Below are 18,642 nucleotides of genomic sequence, written 5' to 3' on the forward strand. Positions count from 1 at the left end.
ATGGATTCACGTGATGGCTGAAGTGTTGCTCTCCAGAGCTGTAAAAGTTAACATTTTGATTTCGTGGTGCTATGCCATTATCCCATCTACTTATTATGAAGTGTTCATACTCAATACTTCCCTTGTCATTGTATGTAATTTGTTTAACACATCAGTTCTGAGTAGTGTACTCGGATGTGTTTGTTTATATGCGAGGGAAAGGGAGTGCAGGTACATATAATTTCGTAGTGTTATTGATTTTGACTGAATCAGCATTATAAGTATCACACTATAGAAAGTCTTAAAATCTGCAGTAAATGTTAATTCTGCTACAAATTGCAATTATAGTCTACCATATGGAGCTAAGTTTTTTGTTTACAATAGAACTGTAAGGACTTATAAAAATACTCTCCATGAGCACTGATACATTTTTCCAGTCTTTGAAACCACTCCAAAAATGTTTCTGCCCCAACTTCTTTAGCGAAGTTAATTAGAGCACAGTTGTATTCTACAGTAGCCTTTTCAACAGATGAAAACAGCTGCTCACATGAAAAAAGCTACCCACAAATTCTTTTCTTTTTCTTTGGGGCTGGGAAGAAGTTACACAGATCCAGATCAGGTGAATATGGTGAGTACAGGAACACTTAGACTACTTCCTTTCTCCAAGAAGTTCATTGCTCTGACACCTGTGTAAGCTGAGGTTTTATGGCTCATATTGGTTGAGAAAGATGGTTCCTCAACTGGAAAGCACCTTACAGAAGACTGCCTCTTCATTTTGGGTTCATAATTGTGCATCCATGCTTCATCATCTGTGATGATGACATGCCTTTTTAATGCCCTTTGTCAAATTTTTTGAGCATAAAATGTCACCAATCTGTTTTTGTAAGTTTTTGCGCTTGTGTCATGGAATGTGACAACCAATGGGCACATCTTTTGGTTAGCCTAATTGATGGTGAACAAAGGTGTGCACCAGATTTGATCCAATATGCAGTGCATAAAATTTGAAATCAGGATAATCTTTGCTCTTTTTCCTCACAGCTTCAATGTTTTCTTGGGGCACACCCATTGTGCGGTGACCGGATGAGGTTCATCTTCGAAAGGCTCCTGCCCACTTGAAAGTTCGTGAAACCAATTTCTAATTGCTGCTCTAAAAGGGGCAAATAACCAAAAACATGTAGCAAAGAAGGCTGGCGTTCTTCATTCTTCTGCATTTAACTTCGTTTCTTACTCATAATATATCATTACACAAAAATTGCGGCACGATAGATCTGTCTTGCACTGTGCCCGACTCGGCACTGCCATCGTCCCTACTCACTATTGACAGCATGGTTTGAAATCCAGGAGTTGTGGAACTGTTGCGCACATGCTCTAAGAGTGAAAAAACAATGCTCGTTCAAAGTGAAATAGTCCCATTGTGAGGCTTAAGAGCTGCTAAACTTTTGGTACAGCTCTGGTATGCAGTACATACATCCTATACCTCCCACTCTTTGGACATGTAGCATACTCTAAACTGTTTGCTTTCACCTCACATAGATGGAAGTTACATTTTGACGACTGTGTCGCTGGTTCAGAATTACGAACTTTTTTTGTGTGATTGATTTCTTCTCAGTGTATGGTGCTAACGAAATCATCGTAGTTGTATTTTGTGTGTTATGTTTATGTAATTGTGGTAGATTCTTCAATTATGTGTTTAGTTGTTTGCACTGAGGGGAGAAAAGTCATGGGATACTGCCTAATATCATGTCAGACCTGCATAGTGCAGCAACTCGGCATAGCGTGGACTCAATAAGTCATTGGTTGTCCCCTGCAGAAATACTGAGCCGTGCTGCCTTTGTAGCCACCCATAATTGTGAGATTGATGTCGGTGCAGGATTTTGTGCATGAACTGACTTCTTGATTATGTCCCACAAATGTTCGATGGGAGTCATGCTGGGCAATCTGGGTGTACAGATCATTTGCTTGAATTGTCCAGAATGTTCTTCAAACCAATTGCTAACAATTGTGGGGCCTGGTGGTGACATGGTGCATTGTCATTCTTAAAAATTCAGTTGTTGTTTGGGAACATGTAGTCCATGAAAGGCTGTAAATGGTCTCACAGTAGCTGTACATAACCATTTCCAGTCAATTATGAAACCACCACCATCTTGCACAGTACCTTGTTGACAACTTGGCTTTGTGGGGTCTGTGCCACATTTGAATCCTACTATCAGCTGTCACAAACTGAAAACAGAACTCATCTGACCTGGTCACGGTCTTCCAGTCATCTAGGGTCCAACACAAATGGTCATGAGCCCAGGAAAGGCACTGCAGGTGATGTAGTGCTGTAGGTAAAGGCTCTTACAGTGGTCGGTTGTCTGACGCTATAGCCCATTAACAACAAATTTCGCCCCCTTGCCCTAATGGATACATTTGTTGTTCATCCCACATTGATTTATGGGGTTATTTCACACAGTGCTGCTTGTTTGTTGGCAGTGGCAACTCTACGCAAATGCCACTTCTCTCGGTCATTAAGTGAAGGCCGTTGGCTATTGCATTGTCCGTGATGAGAGATAATGCCTGAAATTTGGTATTCTTGGCACATTCTTGACACTGTAGATCTCATAATATTGAATTTCCTAACGATTTCTGAAATGGAATGTCCCATGTCTCTAGTTCCAACTACCATTCCTCGTTCAAAGTATGTTAATTCCCATTGTGTGGCATTAATCATGTTCAAAACCTTTTCACATGAATAACCTGAGTACAAATGACAGCTTTGCCAATGTACTGCCCTTTTATACCTTATGTATGTGACACTACCACCATGTGTGAATGTGCATATTGCCCTCCTATGGCTCTTGTAACCTCAGTGTATTTTCTTTAGTGTCTATATGTTATCAGGAATTTGTACACATTTAGTTTTTTAATACTGTTTTTCACATCACCCCATAAAATTATACACTTCCTGCTGTTGTTTAGTGCAAGATGAACCACAGCACTACCTTCCATACTTTGTCTCATGTGCTATATACCAGATAAATTTCTGAAATAACCAACTACCAAATTTTTATGTAGTAATGATGGTTTCAGGCACTGTATTCTGCAAACATATCTGATTATTTGACAGTCACTTTTATCGTATGTAGGTACATGTACTGGAAAGGATAGTTGCTACTCACCATATAGTGGAGGTGTTGAACTGCAGAAAGGCACAACAAAAAGACTATCAGAAAGCTAGCTTTTTGCCAGTAAGGCCTTTGTCAACAGTAGACAACATACATACATGCACACATGTAAATGCAAGCCTCACACACATGACCACAGTCTCTGGCAGTCTGTGTGTTTGGTTTTTTTTTTTGTCTGCTTTTGATTATGCTTTGATGGCTGAAAGCTAACTTTCTTATAGTCTTTTTGCTGTGTTCTATGAGTCAGCATCTCTGCTATATGGTTAGTAGCAACTATCTTTTTCATTATATTGTTTCATTCTGTCCTGGATATTCCATTTTTTTTTATTTTGTAGTTACATATACCTGTGTTTTCCCTTTAAACTGTTCAGTTTTCACTCTGCTGCTTTGATTTCACATTCAGTATCAATAAAATGTTGATTATTTTTGTGTAAAATAGAGATAGAAAGGCTGGCCAGGACTTAAAATTATGAAGATGAAAGTCCAATTCTGCTGATAAACATTTAAAAATGAAAAGACTATTCATAGCTTTTCAAACTATTGCTTAATTCCTCATGGAGGAAACATAGATAAATTGAGGAGATTGGGAAAGGAGAGGGTAGGTCACTCAGAAATCGGGATGAGAGAGATGCGCTTTTTTATATAATGCATTCTTATCACAGTTTATGCATCCCTGCACTAATATTACATGTGATTTTTAATAATTAAACATTAGACCTCACTGTACATAATAATAAATATTTGAATGTTACATTGTAATGCCTCTTTTTGTAGGTCACGAGATGAAAGACTGTCAGGGACTGGAAAGGGAACTCGCAGATGGTGAAGTAGAGCCTGCATTTTCTGCTGAAGTGGAGTTCATATTTGTGCGTTTGAGCATCTTGCGGGAATACCTGCAACGTGAGCTGGAGATGCCTGGTCTTCCATTTCCGTATGATTTTGAGCGTGCTGTAGATGATTGGGTCTTCATGTGTTTTTTTGTGGGAAATGATTTTCTTCCTCATCTACCTTCACTTGAGATCCGTGAGAATGCTATTGACCGTCTAGTTAATTTGTACAAGAAAGCAGTGTATAAAACTGGGGTAAGTATTTATCATGTATTTGTATAATGCAGGGAATGGTGTAGTAAAGGTTAACGATAGTTCATTTCAGCTTTGAAATAATGCACTAATAATAAAGATATTTCTTACAAAAATTATAATGGTGTTGGTGTTGGTGTTGGTGGTGGTGGTACGTGAACATTAGCCCTATTGTAATATTGGACACAAGTGTTATTGCAAAACAGACTGTGGAGAGCCTACAGGATCTAAAACTTCAGACTGTTGGCAACTACAGAAGGCAGTTGTCTGGAACACCTGCAGATTATTTTGTTGACTACTTGAAGAACATAGTTAACTTGCTGATAACTTTTGATTTAAACTATTGTCAATAGTGTTTAAAATGAGAGAGCAAATAAATAATGTAAAGAGATACAGGTCTTACCAATTTGAAGGGTTGTTTGAACACTTGAATACTTTTTAGGCACAGTCCTATTGAAGGTGGTGTACTGTTGCATTCCTCCTCCATTTGAACTGACTTACTCATCTAATTATAAATGACGAAGTGATAGGTGACATCTAAAGATCCGAGGACTGATGGGGATCAATCCCAAGACCTGTGGATCCATATTCTGACACTTAATCACTCATTCACCAAGCCACACATTGAGGGAATGAGGATGAAGTAGTATAAATTTTCCACTCCACAGCAGAATATGTGATATAACTGAATGTAATAATTTGAAGACATCAGCCGTAATAATGTTCAGGAACAAGTTTGTTGTTTGAGAAATAATGCATAAAGTTTCAACAAAATCTCATAAATAAAATATTTCAAGTACACGTGTTTTTTTCTTTCAGATATGTCATTCCATGAAGTTTTGGGATTGCAACTGCATGGCGACTTCCTGCCAGGATATTTCAGCTGCCAACCATTCAGCAATCTTCAGGTGACTGTTTTGCACTGGAGGTTGCTGGTTCACATTGCTAACTTTATACCAGAAATTGGTGTGGAGGTACAAAAGGCAGCTGCTGCATGAGCGACCTCTGTCGAGTTTTGTGCCCTCTTCAAATACTGCTCTGTCTTTGGTGTGCAGGAGACTGTGTAATGGTGATACTACTTGCACACTCTCGGATTGCAGTTCATGGAGTTAAAATTCAGATGTAAAATTATTAGTCATGAAATTAAGGCTTATTTTATTTTTTTAGGTATAAGCCACTGTCACAATTAGTAAGATTTTCCACCAAACGTATTTCCATCGATTCCTTAATAATTGAATCCCAGAAGTATCCTGTGAAGGCCAAGATTTCTGTGGCAGAGTAGTCCACAGGATGTCCTATGGAAATACAATGCTTGGCTATGACTGACTGGGCTGTGTGTGATGATCATGTCAGTGCACCTTTCACATACTGTGCATGTTGCTCGATCAATATATACTTTGTCTCTTTGGTACGGTATTCTATAGATTCTAGCTATCTACAGTCCAAGATCACCCTTTGCTGAGCCAAGAAGAGCACAGATCTTTGCAGGTTTCCTTAGGAATCTGCCTAATTTGGCAAAATATTGTTTGCATATGGGAAGTTATGAAGATTTTACGGCTCTGTTCCGCTAGAATTTTATGGTCTTCCAAAGATTCACAAAGAAGGTGTTGCATTACACCCTATTGTGAGGAATATCAGTGTTCTGATGTATGACTTAGCTAGACATTTAGCATCTGTACCGAGACCTATTGTGGGGAATTGCTTTCACCATATTTGCAACTCTTTATGACCTTTTAAATAGCCTGAAATCACTTGGACTCAGTAAGACCGACTTATTAGTAAGCATCGACGTTCTTCTCTCTCTCTCTCTCTCCCCCCCCCCCCCCCTCCCTCCCTTCACCTCCAAAAGGATCCCTCTCACAGTTCATTTCCATGTACCAGCAGTGAGTTCAAACCCAATATAACGGTACTATTTCATCGTGCCCTTTCCTCAACCTTCTTCTTATTCATCAGTGAATTTTTTGAGCAAATTGACTTGCGCCATGAGTAGTCCTCTCTCCCTTCCAGAAGCAAACTTTATTATGGAAGTGTGTAAGGAGAGGGCACTTGATTTGACTGAATTTAAACCAAAAGTCTTCTGGCGATAATGTAGACCATCTACTTCTACATCTACATCATATGGTGTGTGGCAGAGGGTACTTCTGCTACCACTGAGTGATCCTCCCTACCCTGTTCCACTTGCAGATGGCACACGCGAACGATTACCAGTAAGTGTCTATATTGGCTCTGATTTCTTGAATTTTCTTGAAATGGTTATTGCACAAGGTGTATGTGGGAGGAGGTAATATGTTATCGGACTAATACTGGAAAGAGGTCTCTTGAAATTTCAATAGTAAACCTCTCCATGATGCATATCACCTCTCCAGTAATGTCTGCCACTGGAGTTTGTTGAGCATCTTGATAATGCTCTCAGGCCAATTAAATGGTCCTGTGGTGAAATGCGCCACTCTTCATTGGATCCCCCCCCCCTCTCACTCCCTCCCTCCCTCTCCCCCTCCAACCCTCTTCCCCGCCCCTCTTGTATTAGTCCTATCTGGTTAGGATATCATAATGATGAGCAAAACACAAGAATTGGTCAAACAAGTGACTTATTATAAGCCGTTCCCTTTGTGGTTAGTTGAATTTCCTTAAGATTCTTCCTATGAATCTTTATGGCATCTGCTTTTCCTAATTATTTATGTGATCATTCTACTTAAGGTTTCTCTGGATAGTTATTCCTAGGTATTTTACAACTGATATTGTTTTGATCAGTTCCATATCAATTGTGTAGCTGTATGTCTGCCCCCGGTAGCTGAGTGGTCAGCAAGACAGACTGTCAATCCTGAAGGGCCTGGGTTCGATTCTCAGCTGGGTCGGAGATTTTCTTCGCTCAGGGACTGGGTGTTGTGTTGTCCTAATCATCATCATCATTTCATCCCCATTGATGCGCAAGTCGCTGACGTGGCGTAAAATCGAAAGACTAGCACACGGCATACGGTCTACCTGACGGGAGGCCCTAGTCACATGACATTTATTTAGTTTAATTGTACAGTAGTGACTTTCTTTTCCCAAGCATGCTCAATGTGTTACATTTATTTATGTTTATGGCTAACTGCCAGAGCCTGCACCATTTATCAATCCTTTGCAGGTCATTCTGCAAATTGATACCATCTTCTGGCATTGCTGTTTTGCTACAGAGAATTGTGTCATCTGCAAACAGTCTTAAGGAGCACTCGAAGCTTTCTGTTAGACCATTTACACACATTGTAAACAATAACAGTCCTATCACACTTTCTTAGGGTGCTCTGGAAATTAGCTTTACATCTGTCGATTTTGTTCTCTGAAGAGTGATGTGTTCCCCCTCTCCCCCCTCTCCCCCTCTCCTCCTCTCCCCCTCCTCCCCCTCCCTCATCCCCCTCTCCCCTCCCTCTATCCCCCTCTCCCCCCTCTACCCAGTCTCCCACTCCCCCTCGCCCCCTCTCCCCCTCGCCCCCTCTCCCCCCATTCTCCCCCTCTCCCACCATTCTCCCCCTCTCCCCCCATTCTCCCCCTCTCCCCCTCTCCCACCATTCTCCCCCTCTCCCCCCATTCTCCCCCTCTCCCCCCATTCTCCCCCTCTCCCCCCATTCTCCCCCTCTCCCCCCATTCTCCCCCTCTCCCCCCATTCTCCCCCTCTCCCCCATTCTCCCCCTCTCCCCCATTCTCCCCCTCTCCCCCCATTCTCCCCCTCTCCCCCCATTCTCCCCCTCTCCCCCCATTCTCCCCCCTCTCTCTCCCCCTCTCCCTCCCCCCTCTCTCTCCCCCTCTCCCTCCCCCCTCTCCCTCCCCCCTCTCCCTCCCCCCTCTCCCTCCCCCCTCTCCCTCCCCCCTCTCCCTCCCCCCTCTCCCTCCCCCCTCTCCCTCCCCCCTCTCCCTCCCCCCTCTCCCCCCCCTCTCCCTACCCCCTCTCCCTACCCCCTCTCCCTCCCCCTCTCCCTCCCCCTCTCCCTCCCCCTCTCCCTCTCCCTCCCCCTCTCCCTCCCCCTCTCCCTCCCCCTCTCCCTCCCCCTCTCCCTCCCCCTCTCCCTCCCCCTCTCCCTCCCCCTCCCTCCCCCTCTCTCTCCCCCCTCTCTCCCCCCTCTCTCTCCCCCCTCTCTCTCCCCCCCCTCTCTCCCCCCTCTCTCCCCCTCTCTCCCCCCTCTCTCCCCCCCTCTCTCCCCCCTCTCTCCCCCCTCTCTCCCCCCTCTCTCTCCCCCCTCTCTCTCCCCCCTCTCTCTCCCCCCTCTCTCTCCCCCCTCTCTCTCCCCCCTCTCTCTCCCCCCTCTCTCCTCTCTCCCCTCTCCCTTCCCCCATTCCCCCTGAATCTCACCCCCCTCCCCCCTCCTCGACCACTACCTCAGAGAGCACACTGGCATTCTTTCTTTCTCTGTGTAATATGTCTGTGAGGGGCTCCATCACCTGCCTAACCCTCAGCACTTGTTGGGAAGGAGTATAGACCAATGGCCTGACAGGAGAGGTGAGCCATCTAATGCTGGCCCAGAAGTATTATCAACATTTGGTAGCATCTCATACCTGTTGCTACGGTGTAAGGAGCCAGATGGGCAGTCCCTTCCCTCTTTTGCTTTTTGGCCAATGACACGCCAACTGCCCACTATCTGCCACTCACTCTCACGTGAGGACAGACTGGTCAGATGTTGTGTATCAGAAAATTCAGTGACAATGAGGTCACTAGGGGATTCTAAAGGTGCCCCAAAACACTAAGCCACTAAACAATACTTTTGTAGTGTGAGCCCACGGTGAAGAACAACTGTCGTGCTTTCTGCAGCACCTGAGTTCAGTCCATGAGAATATCAAATTTATGATGATGGAAGGGGATAAGGAGGTCTGTCTGTCTGTCTGTCTGTCTGTCTGTCTGTGGTGGCTGTTGCTGTTTCTAGATGTATTGGTTGTTCAGAATGTAGATGGATGTAGATGGATCATTGGGGCATTGCGTTTATGGTAAACTCACACATACAGACCTGCATTTGCAGGTGTCTAGCTGCCACCACCCATCATAATCTATGGGCTTCTTTCGAACATTGGTGCACAGGACACATGCTTTGTCTGATGGGAACACATACAATCTTTGTTCAAAGATAATGGATATTCCCCAAATCAGATCAGCTCAGCTCTTAAGGAGGAAGAAATATGGCCACCCGCAATATCAAGAAGAAAAGGTGCACTTCAAATACAGCTTGCTCCTCCCATATGCTGACAATATTTCGTTGAAATTAGGTAGAATACTAAGGAAACATTGTCAGAGCAATCTTTCCGCCCACCTTCAAAGACTTATGCTCATCTCGATTCAGCAAAGGGCAATCTGGGATTGTGTAGGACTTGAATCTACAGAATACCATGTGGCAAAACCTGCATTGGTCAGACAATGTGCAGAGTCACGAAAGGTGCATTGAATGTGATCACAATACTCGCTTTTCGCAGCCCAGTAAGTCAGCCATGAGAATTGTATTTTCACAGGACATTCCATAATTATTCTGCTACGGAAATCGTGAGTTCAACGAGATTCTTCTCGGATTCAATTATCAAGGAATTATTTGGTGGAAGATCTTACTAATTGTTGTGGTGGCTTTCAACAGGATAAGGTGTGGGACTGGGTGAATTCTTTAATGTCTTCAGAAAGAAACCATTTTATGACTAATTACACATCTAGCAGCAGTTAATTTTACATCTGAATTTTAACTTTGTGATCTGCAGTCTGACAGTGCGCGTATGGTACACCATTATACATGCACCTGCTCATCATAGGGGGTAGATCAATGTTCGGAGCGGGTGAGAACCTCGGCAGAGGTCACTCATGTAGCGACTGCCTTTGCTCATGTGTTTCCACACCATTTTCTGATACAAAGTTAGTGATGTGAATAAGCAGTCTCCAGTACAAAACTCTCACCTGAAGATGGTTGAATGGTGGTTAGCGAAAATATCGTGGCAAGAAGTTGACATCATCCAGTTGCAATCCCAAAACTTCATGAAATGCTCATTACGACTGAAAATTTTTAAGAATAGTTTTTAAATGTCTCTACAGTGATGACGTTTTTTTAAAGTGGTAAATTGTACCCAAAATTTTATTCATAGAATTCTTCTGTGGGTACTTGTTTCCTTGCAAACGGATTCAACTTAACAGGTTAGCATTGACTTACCACTGCTTACTTGCTGGAACAATAGACAAAACATTACTGTGAAATCCTCAAAAATCTAAACTGAAAAGGTGTGAATGGTTTGTTTTTTTCACTAAGATTTAGATTAACAAGTTTTGCAGTAATAAAGTATAACAGCCTAAGAGATTAATATTAGATTCAGTACAGTATAAAATTAATTTTAGCTAGGAAGTAAAAAAGTTAAGGACGGCTTGTAACACTATGCCATCATCCTGTCATGTAAATTCATATAAATTATGGTGAGGGACACAACAATGTTTATTTGCTTAAATAAATATTCACATTTACATGATTAGCAACAACCTATGAAGGGCAGTCACTTATGCACAAATCCCAATGAAGTTGCCATTAAAGAGAATATGAGAGCTGCCATCCCTCAGCTTATTGTGGAATATGAACTAATATTATCCTTTTCACTGCACATTTCGTTCACACACACACACACACACACACACACAACTTTGGTAATCTATCATTATTATTGAGATAAAATTAAGATGAAAAATGTAGTATTATTGTGTTAAATTGTTTATATCTTTAATGTTTACAGAGAAATACTTATTTTCAAAAAGGTACTTCATTAGGAGAAAAAATACACTTTATTAGATTAGTAAAACTTCAGAGAGTAGCACACTTTGAAACAAAAGTTCATACATGAGAGTGCATAAAATTTTACACAAGTATATCTAGTATAAGTTTGTCATGTTTTGCACATGCAATATGCCTTCTTCTTGAAGAACCTTGGAAGCAGTCACACATAGTAGGGGAATCATCTAAATTGACCATTGTGCAACTGGAATCACTGTCATTGAAAGTTATACGCTTTGGGGTCCAAATCAGAGTCTTTCCATCTGAAGTCATTTGTTTTGTGTCTTTTAAGAGATTTGTCAGGCATATGCTCAGGCTCTTCTTTGGAATCTGAGGAAGAAGCAATGGCAACATCAAAATCTGGATCTGAATTTACTGGTTCATTGTTTGCAGGTTCACTAATATTAAGTATATTTCTGGTGTCCGATTCAACTATAGGCTCATAGGCATCACTGCCTGTCCAACCATAATCAGCTGGATTGGGCATGATGAAGTCCTTGTTGTCCCTTTGATTTAGAAGACTCAGTAGCTTTTCATCTGTAAACAGTCGCTAATGTCATGTCATTTTATTCGATAACATGGAAAGCACAGCACACCAAGTAGGTAATGTTATGGTACAAATGAACTCTAAAGAGATTTCAGCATTCCATAAGTCATTCAGGTTATTCCCAGTATTCCAGATATTAGACACGTACTTGTGCAGTAATTATCTTGTGACTCGGTGCCTGGATGGTAGATGTTATACACATCTATATGATTGTAGCATGGAAACGCTATAAGTATTTTTCATAGCAAGTAGTGTGGAACATTGAGACAGTTAGCATGTATGTATACATGTGCAGCAGTGGAAGGGTTAATATTACGATGTTTTAAATGCAGTAACTCTATTTCTTATGACTGCCCCTTACCATTGTTTACAGCTGAGTTCTTCATATATTGGAACAGTGGTAATATAACTTTAACCGCAGCATTCAGTCCACTGGTGTGTAAAAGATCTTTCTGAAAATGACATAATGCACCATCTAAACCATTCACCACACGTGTCACCCTGGGTGCTAATTCAGTGAGAGAAGTATCCATGGAATATGAAAAAAGCATGAAATGGGCAGTGGCAGAAGTTTCATAGAACAGAGAATATCTGCCTCAAATTATGAACTGTCTTGTTCATTAATTCCATAAGAATATGAAGGGCAAGTTATAATTGAAGGGAGTCAGATATGTAGCCTATCCTTGATGTTATTCAAGCTGTGCATTGAGGAAGCTGTTGGGAAAACCAAGAAGAAATTCAGAAAGGGAATTAGTTCAGGGAAAAGGAAATAAAAACTTTCCATTTTGCTGATGATGGAATCCTGTCAGAGACTACCAAGTACTTGGGGGAGCATTTGAATGGAATGGACTGTGTCTTGAAAATAAATTGTAAGGTGAACATCTACAAAAGTAAACAAGGGTAACTGAATGTAGTCGAAATGAATCAGGTGATGCTGAAGGAGCTAGATCAGGAAACCAGGTCCTAAAAGTCTTAGATGAGTTCTGCTATTTGCGCAGCAAAATAATTGATGGCCAAAGTAGGGAAGATGATAAAAGACAAGCTGGCAATAGCAAAAAAAGCACTTTTGAAAAACAGGAATTTGTTTGCATCTAATGTAAATTTAAGGATTAGGAAGTCTGTTTTGAAGGTATTTGTCTGGAATTTAGCCTTCTATGGAAGTGAAATGTGGATTATAGGCAATTCAGACTAGAAGAGAATAGAACAGTAGGCAGTTTCATATGGATGTAGGTTGCTGTATTTATGCAGCAACAAAGAGGCTTGCACAGGATACATCAGTATGGAGTGTTGAATCATGCCAGTCTTTGGGGAAAAAAAAATTGTGGTAACATGATAATAGGGAACAGCAAAAATGGCAGTCGTCCCCCCCCCCCCCCCACCCGTTACTGTATTTGTGGTCTTGCATTCGTCCTCAGCAGCAATCTGCAGTCCTCAGGCCTGTATGTCTAGGTGCCATGCTGATGTATTGTCACTTGCACACTATTGATTAATCAATAAACAAAACTCAAGATCATATATATTTGAAAGGACATTGAAAGAAGAAAACTAAATCCAGCAACTACAGGAAAAATACATTTCTGTTGAATCTTCACAAAACCTGCACCTCAAAGTCAGGAATGAAAAGAAAAGACAAAGACTGAAGTTTTCTGGCAAATATTTATTTAATTTAACACCTGTCAAATTTTACCATCAAATGGTATGATATTGAAATAACATCAACAGCTCCACTGTTGAATATTTTTATTTTTTATAATACATTCCTGTGAGAAGATAATAAATATTGTAGCCAAAAGTACAGTTACTGTGCACGTGCCAGAGTGTAAAACAGTTTGTTTCAATTGAAGGAACAATTAAACATTGGAAACTGTCAGCAAATGCTTATCGAATAGCTCAAAGTGCTGGATGTCAGAATCATTACAGAAGATGAGACATGGTGCTACCTTTATGATCCAAAGACCAGATAAGAGTCAGTGGTATAGTGTCGTCATCTTCCCCATCTCCCAAAAAAAGTCAGCTGGCAAAATCCAAGATTAGAACGATGTTGATTACTTTCTTTTACAACAAGAGCTTGATCCGTCATGAATTACTGCCCGAGGGAGTCGGGGAAGAGGATGATCACCATGACATTGACTGTCACTTGGTCTTCGGATCACATGGTAGCACCATTTCTCATGTTCTTTAATGGTGTGGATATCCAACAATGCATGGCCGTGGAGCTTTGAGCGATTCCACAAGGTGTGTTTTCTGACAGTTTCCAACAGATTTACAATTAATGTCAGAAGTGTGTTGTAACTAATGGTGATTAATTGATGGGCAGTAAAGACATTTTGTTTGTAACTTTTGTTTCTGTTATTCACCAAACTTTCTGGACTTACTTTATACAACAGCATAATTATTGATTTTTAAATTAAGTATTCAGGAGAACTGTGGTATGTAATTGAAAATTCATTATGAGACCATTTGTTTTGAAGCCTCCAGTGCTCTCTGTAACTCACTCGAATGCCTTTCTTCTAAAACACATCTTAGAAATTTTCATTTATGACTTTTGCAAACTTCTGCCATTTGGGATACTTATCATATTCTTAGAATTCCAAAACCATGTTGAAATTGTCTAAATATGTTCATCATTGCAGGTTTCCATTTGGTGTGTTTCTGCACATTTACGTTGTACTGTTCGAAGTAAAACACTTTAGGCTTTTATTGTTACGACTATAAGTTCCTCTAGTATTTTGTTTCTTCTAGAAATGTCTATCTCTCAAAAAAGTTGTCATCTTTCAAAACTGAGCCTTTTTGTCTCAAAAACCAAGAAAGCACCACATAACAGGTAAATGTATGATGATTAATTACATTGCTGAAAACAAACATAACCTACAAGTGACGATTTCACAAACAATTTAATAAGTCGTAACAGTGACAAAGTTGTGTCAGTGACAGCCATGCAATTTGAGAATCAAGTAAAATTCCGTCACATAAACCATGACAACAACAGTTCCTTTCCTGGGAGGGTGAGTGTACATGTTTGTATACGACTGTGAGGTTTGTTTACAATCACCACAATTGCAGTTTAAGCTGCAAGGCCAATTTTGTGCTTAGGTGTGTATAAAAAAATATTGAGCAATCTCTGGCATGAACAAACATTTTATGGGGTAATATGAAATCATGATGATGATAGAAAATAATGCTAACTGTCAAGGACAAAAATGTTGTCCTACAAAAAAAATTTAGAGAAGGTAATTTTTGGTAGTAATCATTTTCTTTTGGTGCTTGTGCGAGGATGGCTACAGTAGACATGACACTATGACAACAGTGTGCATTTACTGTTGTTGGTTGAGCTAAAGACTTATAATAGGCATACACAGAAGGGACATGAAACCAGCTACCACTTTTTCTACTCCCACAAAAGAACTTCAGTTATGTTCTCATTTCATTTTTGCACAACTAATTCATAAACTGTGTCATTAGATGATGGAAATCATCTGCTGTAGTAATTCTAGATGGTAACGCAAGAAACTGCTGTTGCTTTAAACAAGGAACTTTGACACACTGTCAGTGGATAATGAGACCAAGTTATAGTAATAGTCTGATTGCGTTTCACTGTTTGGGGCTTATTGATGTTGATTGTGTTGTTTGCCACTAATGTCAAATTGGAACACATATGATCACCCCTCAAGTGTTTCTCAGTGTGCAGTAATTATATTTGCATTTTTTTACAATTTTGGATTCATTTTCCTGAGATTCTTTCAGCCAGCTTTAAAAAACTGGACATATTTAATAATTAAATTTTATTAGTAGTTCATTTCTGCTGAAAGCCAAAGCATATTCTGTCCTGTGGCTTGGCTTTGCAACAGCATGCTAAATCTAGAGAAATGATATTCAGAAAACAGTTGTAGGGTGAACAAAGTTGTTGCCTTTCTTTGATTTTTAGTGATGCAATTTGCAATAAAAGGTGGATTACACTTTGTACACCTTGATAAAAGAGTGCTCTTTTTCTAACATGTTTTTGCAGCATATTGTTGATCATTTGCTAATATCATAAATCATACACAATTGACTATACCACTGTATAGTAAGTAACTAAAGACAGATGTATATATTTCGTCCTACTGTGACACAAATATTAGCCCTTGCAATCAAACATTGTATTGTCTGAATGTATGTCTAAAGATAAAAATTATATTAGGGTGAAGTATGAGCATGGTGACCATTTATTGAGATAATTGTGTGAGCAATGCTATTGTTGACTGAAAATAAAACTAGCCATGTGCCATAGCTTTTAAGGTTAATTTGTTACTAGGCATTTCCTTGTCAGTTCTGTATGCCTGTTTTTTTTATGGGATTTATAAATTCATTTACAATGGAGTATCTTCTGTTTATTTGTATATGGCACATTTCTTCGACATTTTCCCAGTTTTTGTTTGGAACTGTATAACCCTCACAAGATCAATGGTTGTCTTTTTTCTCAATCCACAAATACTGTAGTCATAGTGTAATTTTAGTTTTATAGTTCATTTTGTTTTGATAGCAAAATGTTTACAAATGCAGCATGTCATAAAAAATTATATCACATACAGATATTGCATATTGAAGATTCTTGTTACAAAGTAAACTGGAAAACATAAAAATACCCAAGAAACTGAGACCATATTCATAAGCAGAATGATAATCTGTTAGTGTGCAGTCTCTGTTATGAAATAAAATGTTTGTTATACTTTATATGCTAAGATTGTCAGATGTATTTATGGACAGTTCTGCGATTGACATTGTGGAGGGCATAAATTATGAGGTGAGAGTTGTGATGTAAAAAGCATACTGTCACATAAAAGAAGAAAATTATGTGGAGGGTGGTGTGAATAGGAACTTGAACTGGGATGTAGCAACTCCACTTGGCAAGGAAAGTAAAACACTACTTCTTAAGTTGATTTGGAAATAAGAAACTATACAGGATAAGGAAGCTGAATAACTACAAAGTAATGGAGTCTCACCTTGCAGACAGGACAATAATTGGAAATCTTTCTTTTTATTAGTAACTTAGTGAAGCACAATAAAATACTAGGTTCTGTCTCCATAAATTTACCAACTAGTAAAGTAAGAATCATATTGGTTTGATGATGGTGTTTAAGATTATATGGGAATGTGGTTTTGATTAAAGGAAGCACCTGATCCAGCTATAGTTTCATGCTCATTTAGCGACAATAATCATGTTTATATTTTTATTACATTCATTCTGTGACATGATATGATACAGCTGAAATCACTGTTACACTGCCTTTGGTAATTGATTCGGTGCCAGTGATTGCATTGTTTTATGGTATTCAAAAAAATATTCAATACAAAATAACTGGTACAATATATGTGAATTATGAATTAATACGGTTATTTTAAAAATAATAGGTAGTTTGTACCAAGCATTATTGTACAAGTAGAGGTGTAAACGTAAATGTAGTAATGATTTAGTTATTTTTAATGTTTTCTAGAAATCATTTTACAACAATATAAAAACATTTGAATTTTACCATTTCCTCTCTTCGTTTGTTATTTGTTGAACCGCTTTTTAATGTGTTTGCATTCTTCCAAATCATAAATTGTGTTAGCATTTTTTCATCAGTGCATTAACATAAACAGTGTTTTTGTCTGTTTTGTGGTTATACGAAATCTCAGTTTATGATGTAAAACTTTGCAGGGTTTCCTGACTGACAGTGGTAATGTAAACCTTGATCGGGTGCAGCTGATCATGTCTGATCTTGGAGAAGTAGAAGATGAAATTTTCAAGAGCAGACAGGAAAAAGAAGTTCGATTTAAAGAACGAAACAAGGCGCAAAGGAAGAGGCAGAAACTACTTAGAGATTTTAAACCAGCATGGACACCTGTTGGACAGTATGCACCCACAGTAAGGCTAAATTTCTTTTCTGTATGTGTTGCTCTTTTATCAGGAAGTTCCAACTTTTACATACTTAATTGATGGGACTTGAATTCCAAGGAGATGGAATAGCTAGACAGTTCTGACCTGAAGAATGAGGAAAAAGTCCTAAAAGCTAAGATTGCAAAATTCTATTTTAAATGTTTATAATGACAGTACAATGAATTTGACCTCCTGAAAGTAAGTACAGGGCCTCTGGTCTCCTTGTCTTGATTAATTTTCTGAAATAAATTGTCCCATAGATGGGACATTTATGTTAATAGCAATGTAATAAGTTTGATTTTTTGGTAAAACAGCAAACAGATGTTATTCCTCCATCTTTTCATGTAATCTGAGGTACTGGGTTGTATTTCAGTATATGTACCTGTATTAATCTGAAAGTATTTTGGGATATTGAACTGCACAGAACTGCCACATATAACAACATTGACACAAATTTAACAATTACCCCGTAGTGTTCCTCCTTTTCTTTCATTCAGGAGCTCTTTTCTTTCTCCCTGGAGACTAAAAAGTTCCACGAGATTTAGACAACATCAGCAGTGTATTTAAAACTGGCAGTGTAATTTAATGAACTGTCTGGATCTTTGAAAATACTCGATAAGTTAGAGTAAAATATATTATTTAGGTTAAAAAGTGTAACGTCACTCAGCAACACACGTAATGCGACTCATTATTAAATAATTAGCATTGGAGTGATCCTTTACCCACATAAATTAATAGTTTCATAGACAGTTAAATTTAAATTTTTTACTGAATTTTTGAATCTTTGAATAAGCATTCTTACTAGATTTATCTTTAATTTTACCACACTGGCTCCAGGGCTGTTAAATCTTTGCGTAATAGTGTTGTGAGTGTGCGTGTCTTGGGTGATGTTATTCTGCATCTGTGTTTATCTACTGGGGGAAACAGGCATTGAAACTTAGATTGAAGAGCTTACATTTTCAACAGTGGTGGTCTCAAGTTTTAATGCATCCTGTTATCAAAATGTTGTAATATTGTCCAGATAGATGGCAGCGTAAATGATGATTTGTATATGAAGATAAGATGTTTTGTTTCAAAGTGTGTCAAGCAATACAATAATATCCCGTCCATGCAACAAACAAGCACCAAAGTTCTCTAACACAAAATGTGGAAAAGTAAAAAGGGGTTCTCAGTTTAAATACTTGGGGGAAATCATAAAAGAAAACAGTCTGGAAAA

General features: G+C 39.4%; 1 protein-coding gene across 1 annotated transcript in view; it reads left to right on the plus strand.

The window, feature by feature from the left end:
* Positions 1 to 18,642, plus strand: part of LOC126183608 (5'-3' exoribonuclease 2 homolog) — a 449,636-nt gene that overhangs the window by 59,545 nt on the left and 371,449 nt on the right. The window contains exons 7-8 of the mRNA XM_049925723.1: positions 3,918 to 4,225; positions 17,208 to 17,414. Of these exons, the coding sequence (XP_049781680.1) occupies positions 3,918 to 4,225; positions 17,208 to 17,414 (515 nt within the window). The remainder of the gene's footprint in view (positions 1 to 3,917; positions 4,226 to 17,207; positions 17,415 to 18,642) is intronic.

Source organism: Schistocerca cancellata, chromosome 1, assembly GCF_023864275.1.
Source record: "Schistocerca cancellata isolate TAMUIC-IGC-003103 chromosome 1, iqSchCanc2.1, whole genome shotgun sequence".
In the NCBI taxonomy this organism is placed as follows: Eukaryota; Metazoa; Arthropoda; class Insecta; order Orthoptera; family Acrididae; genus Schistocerca; species Schistocerca cancellata.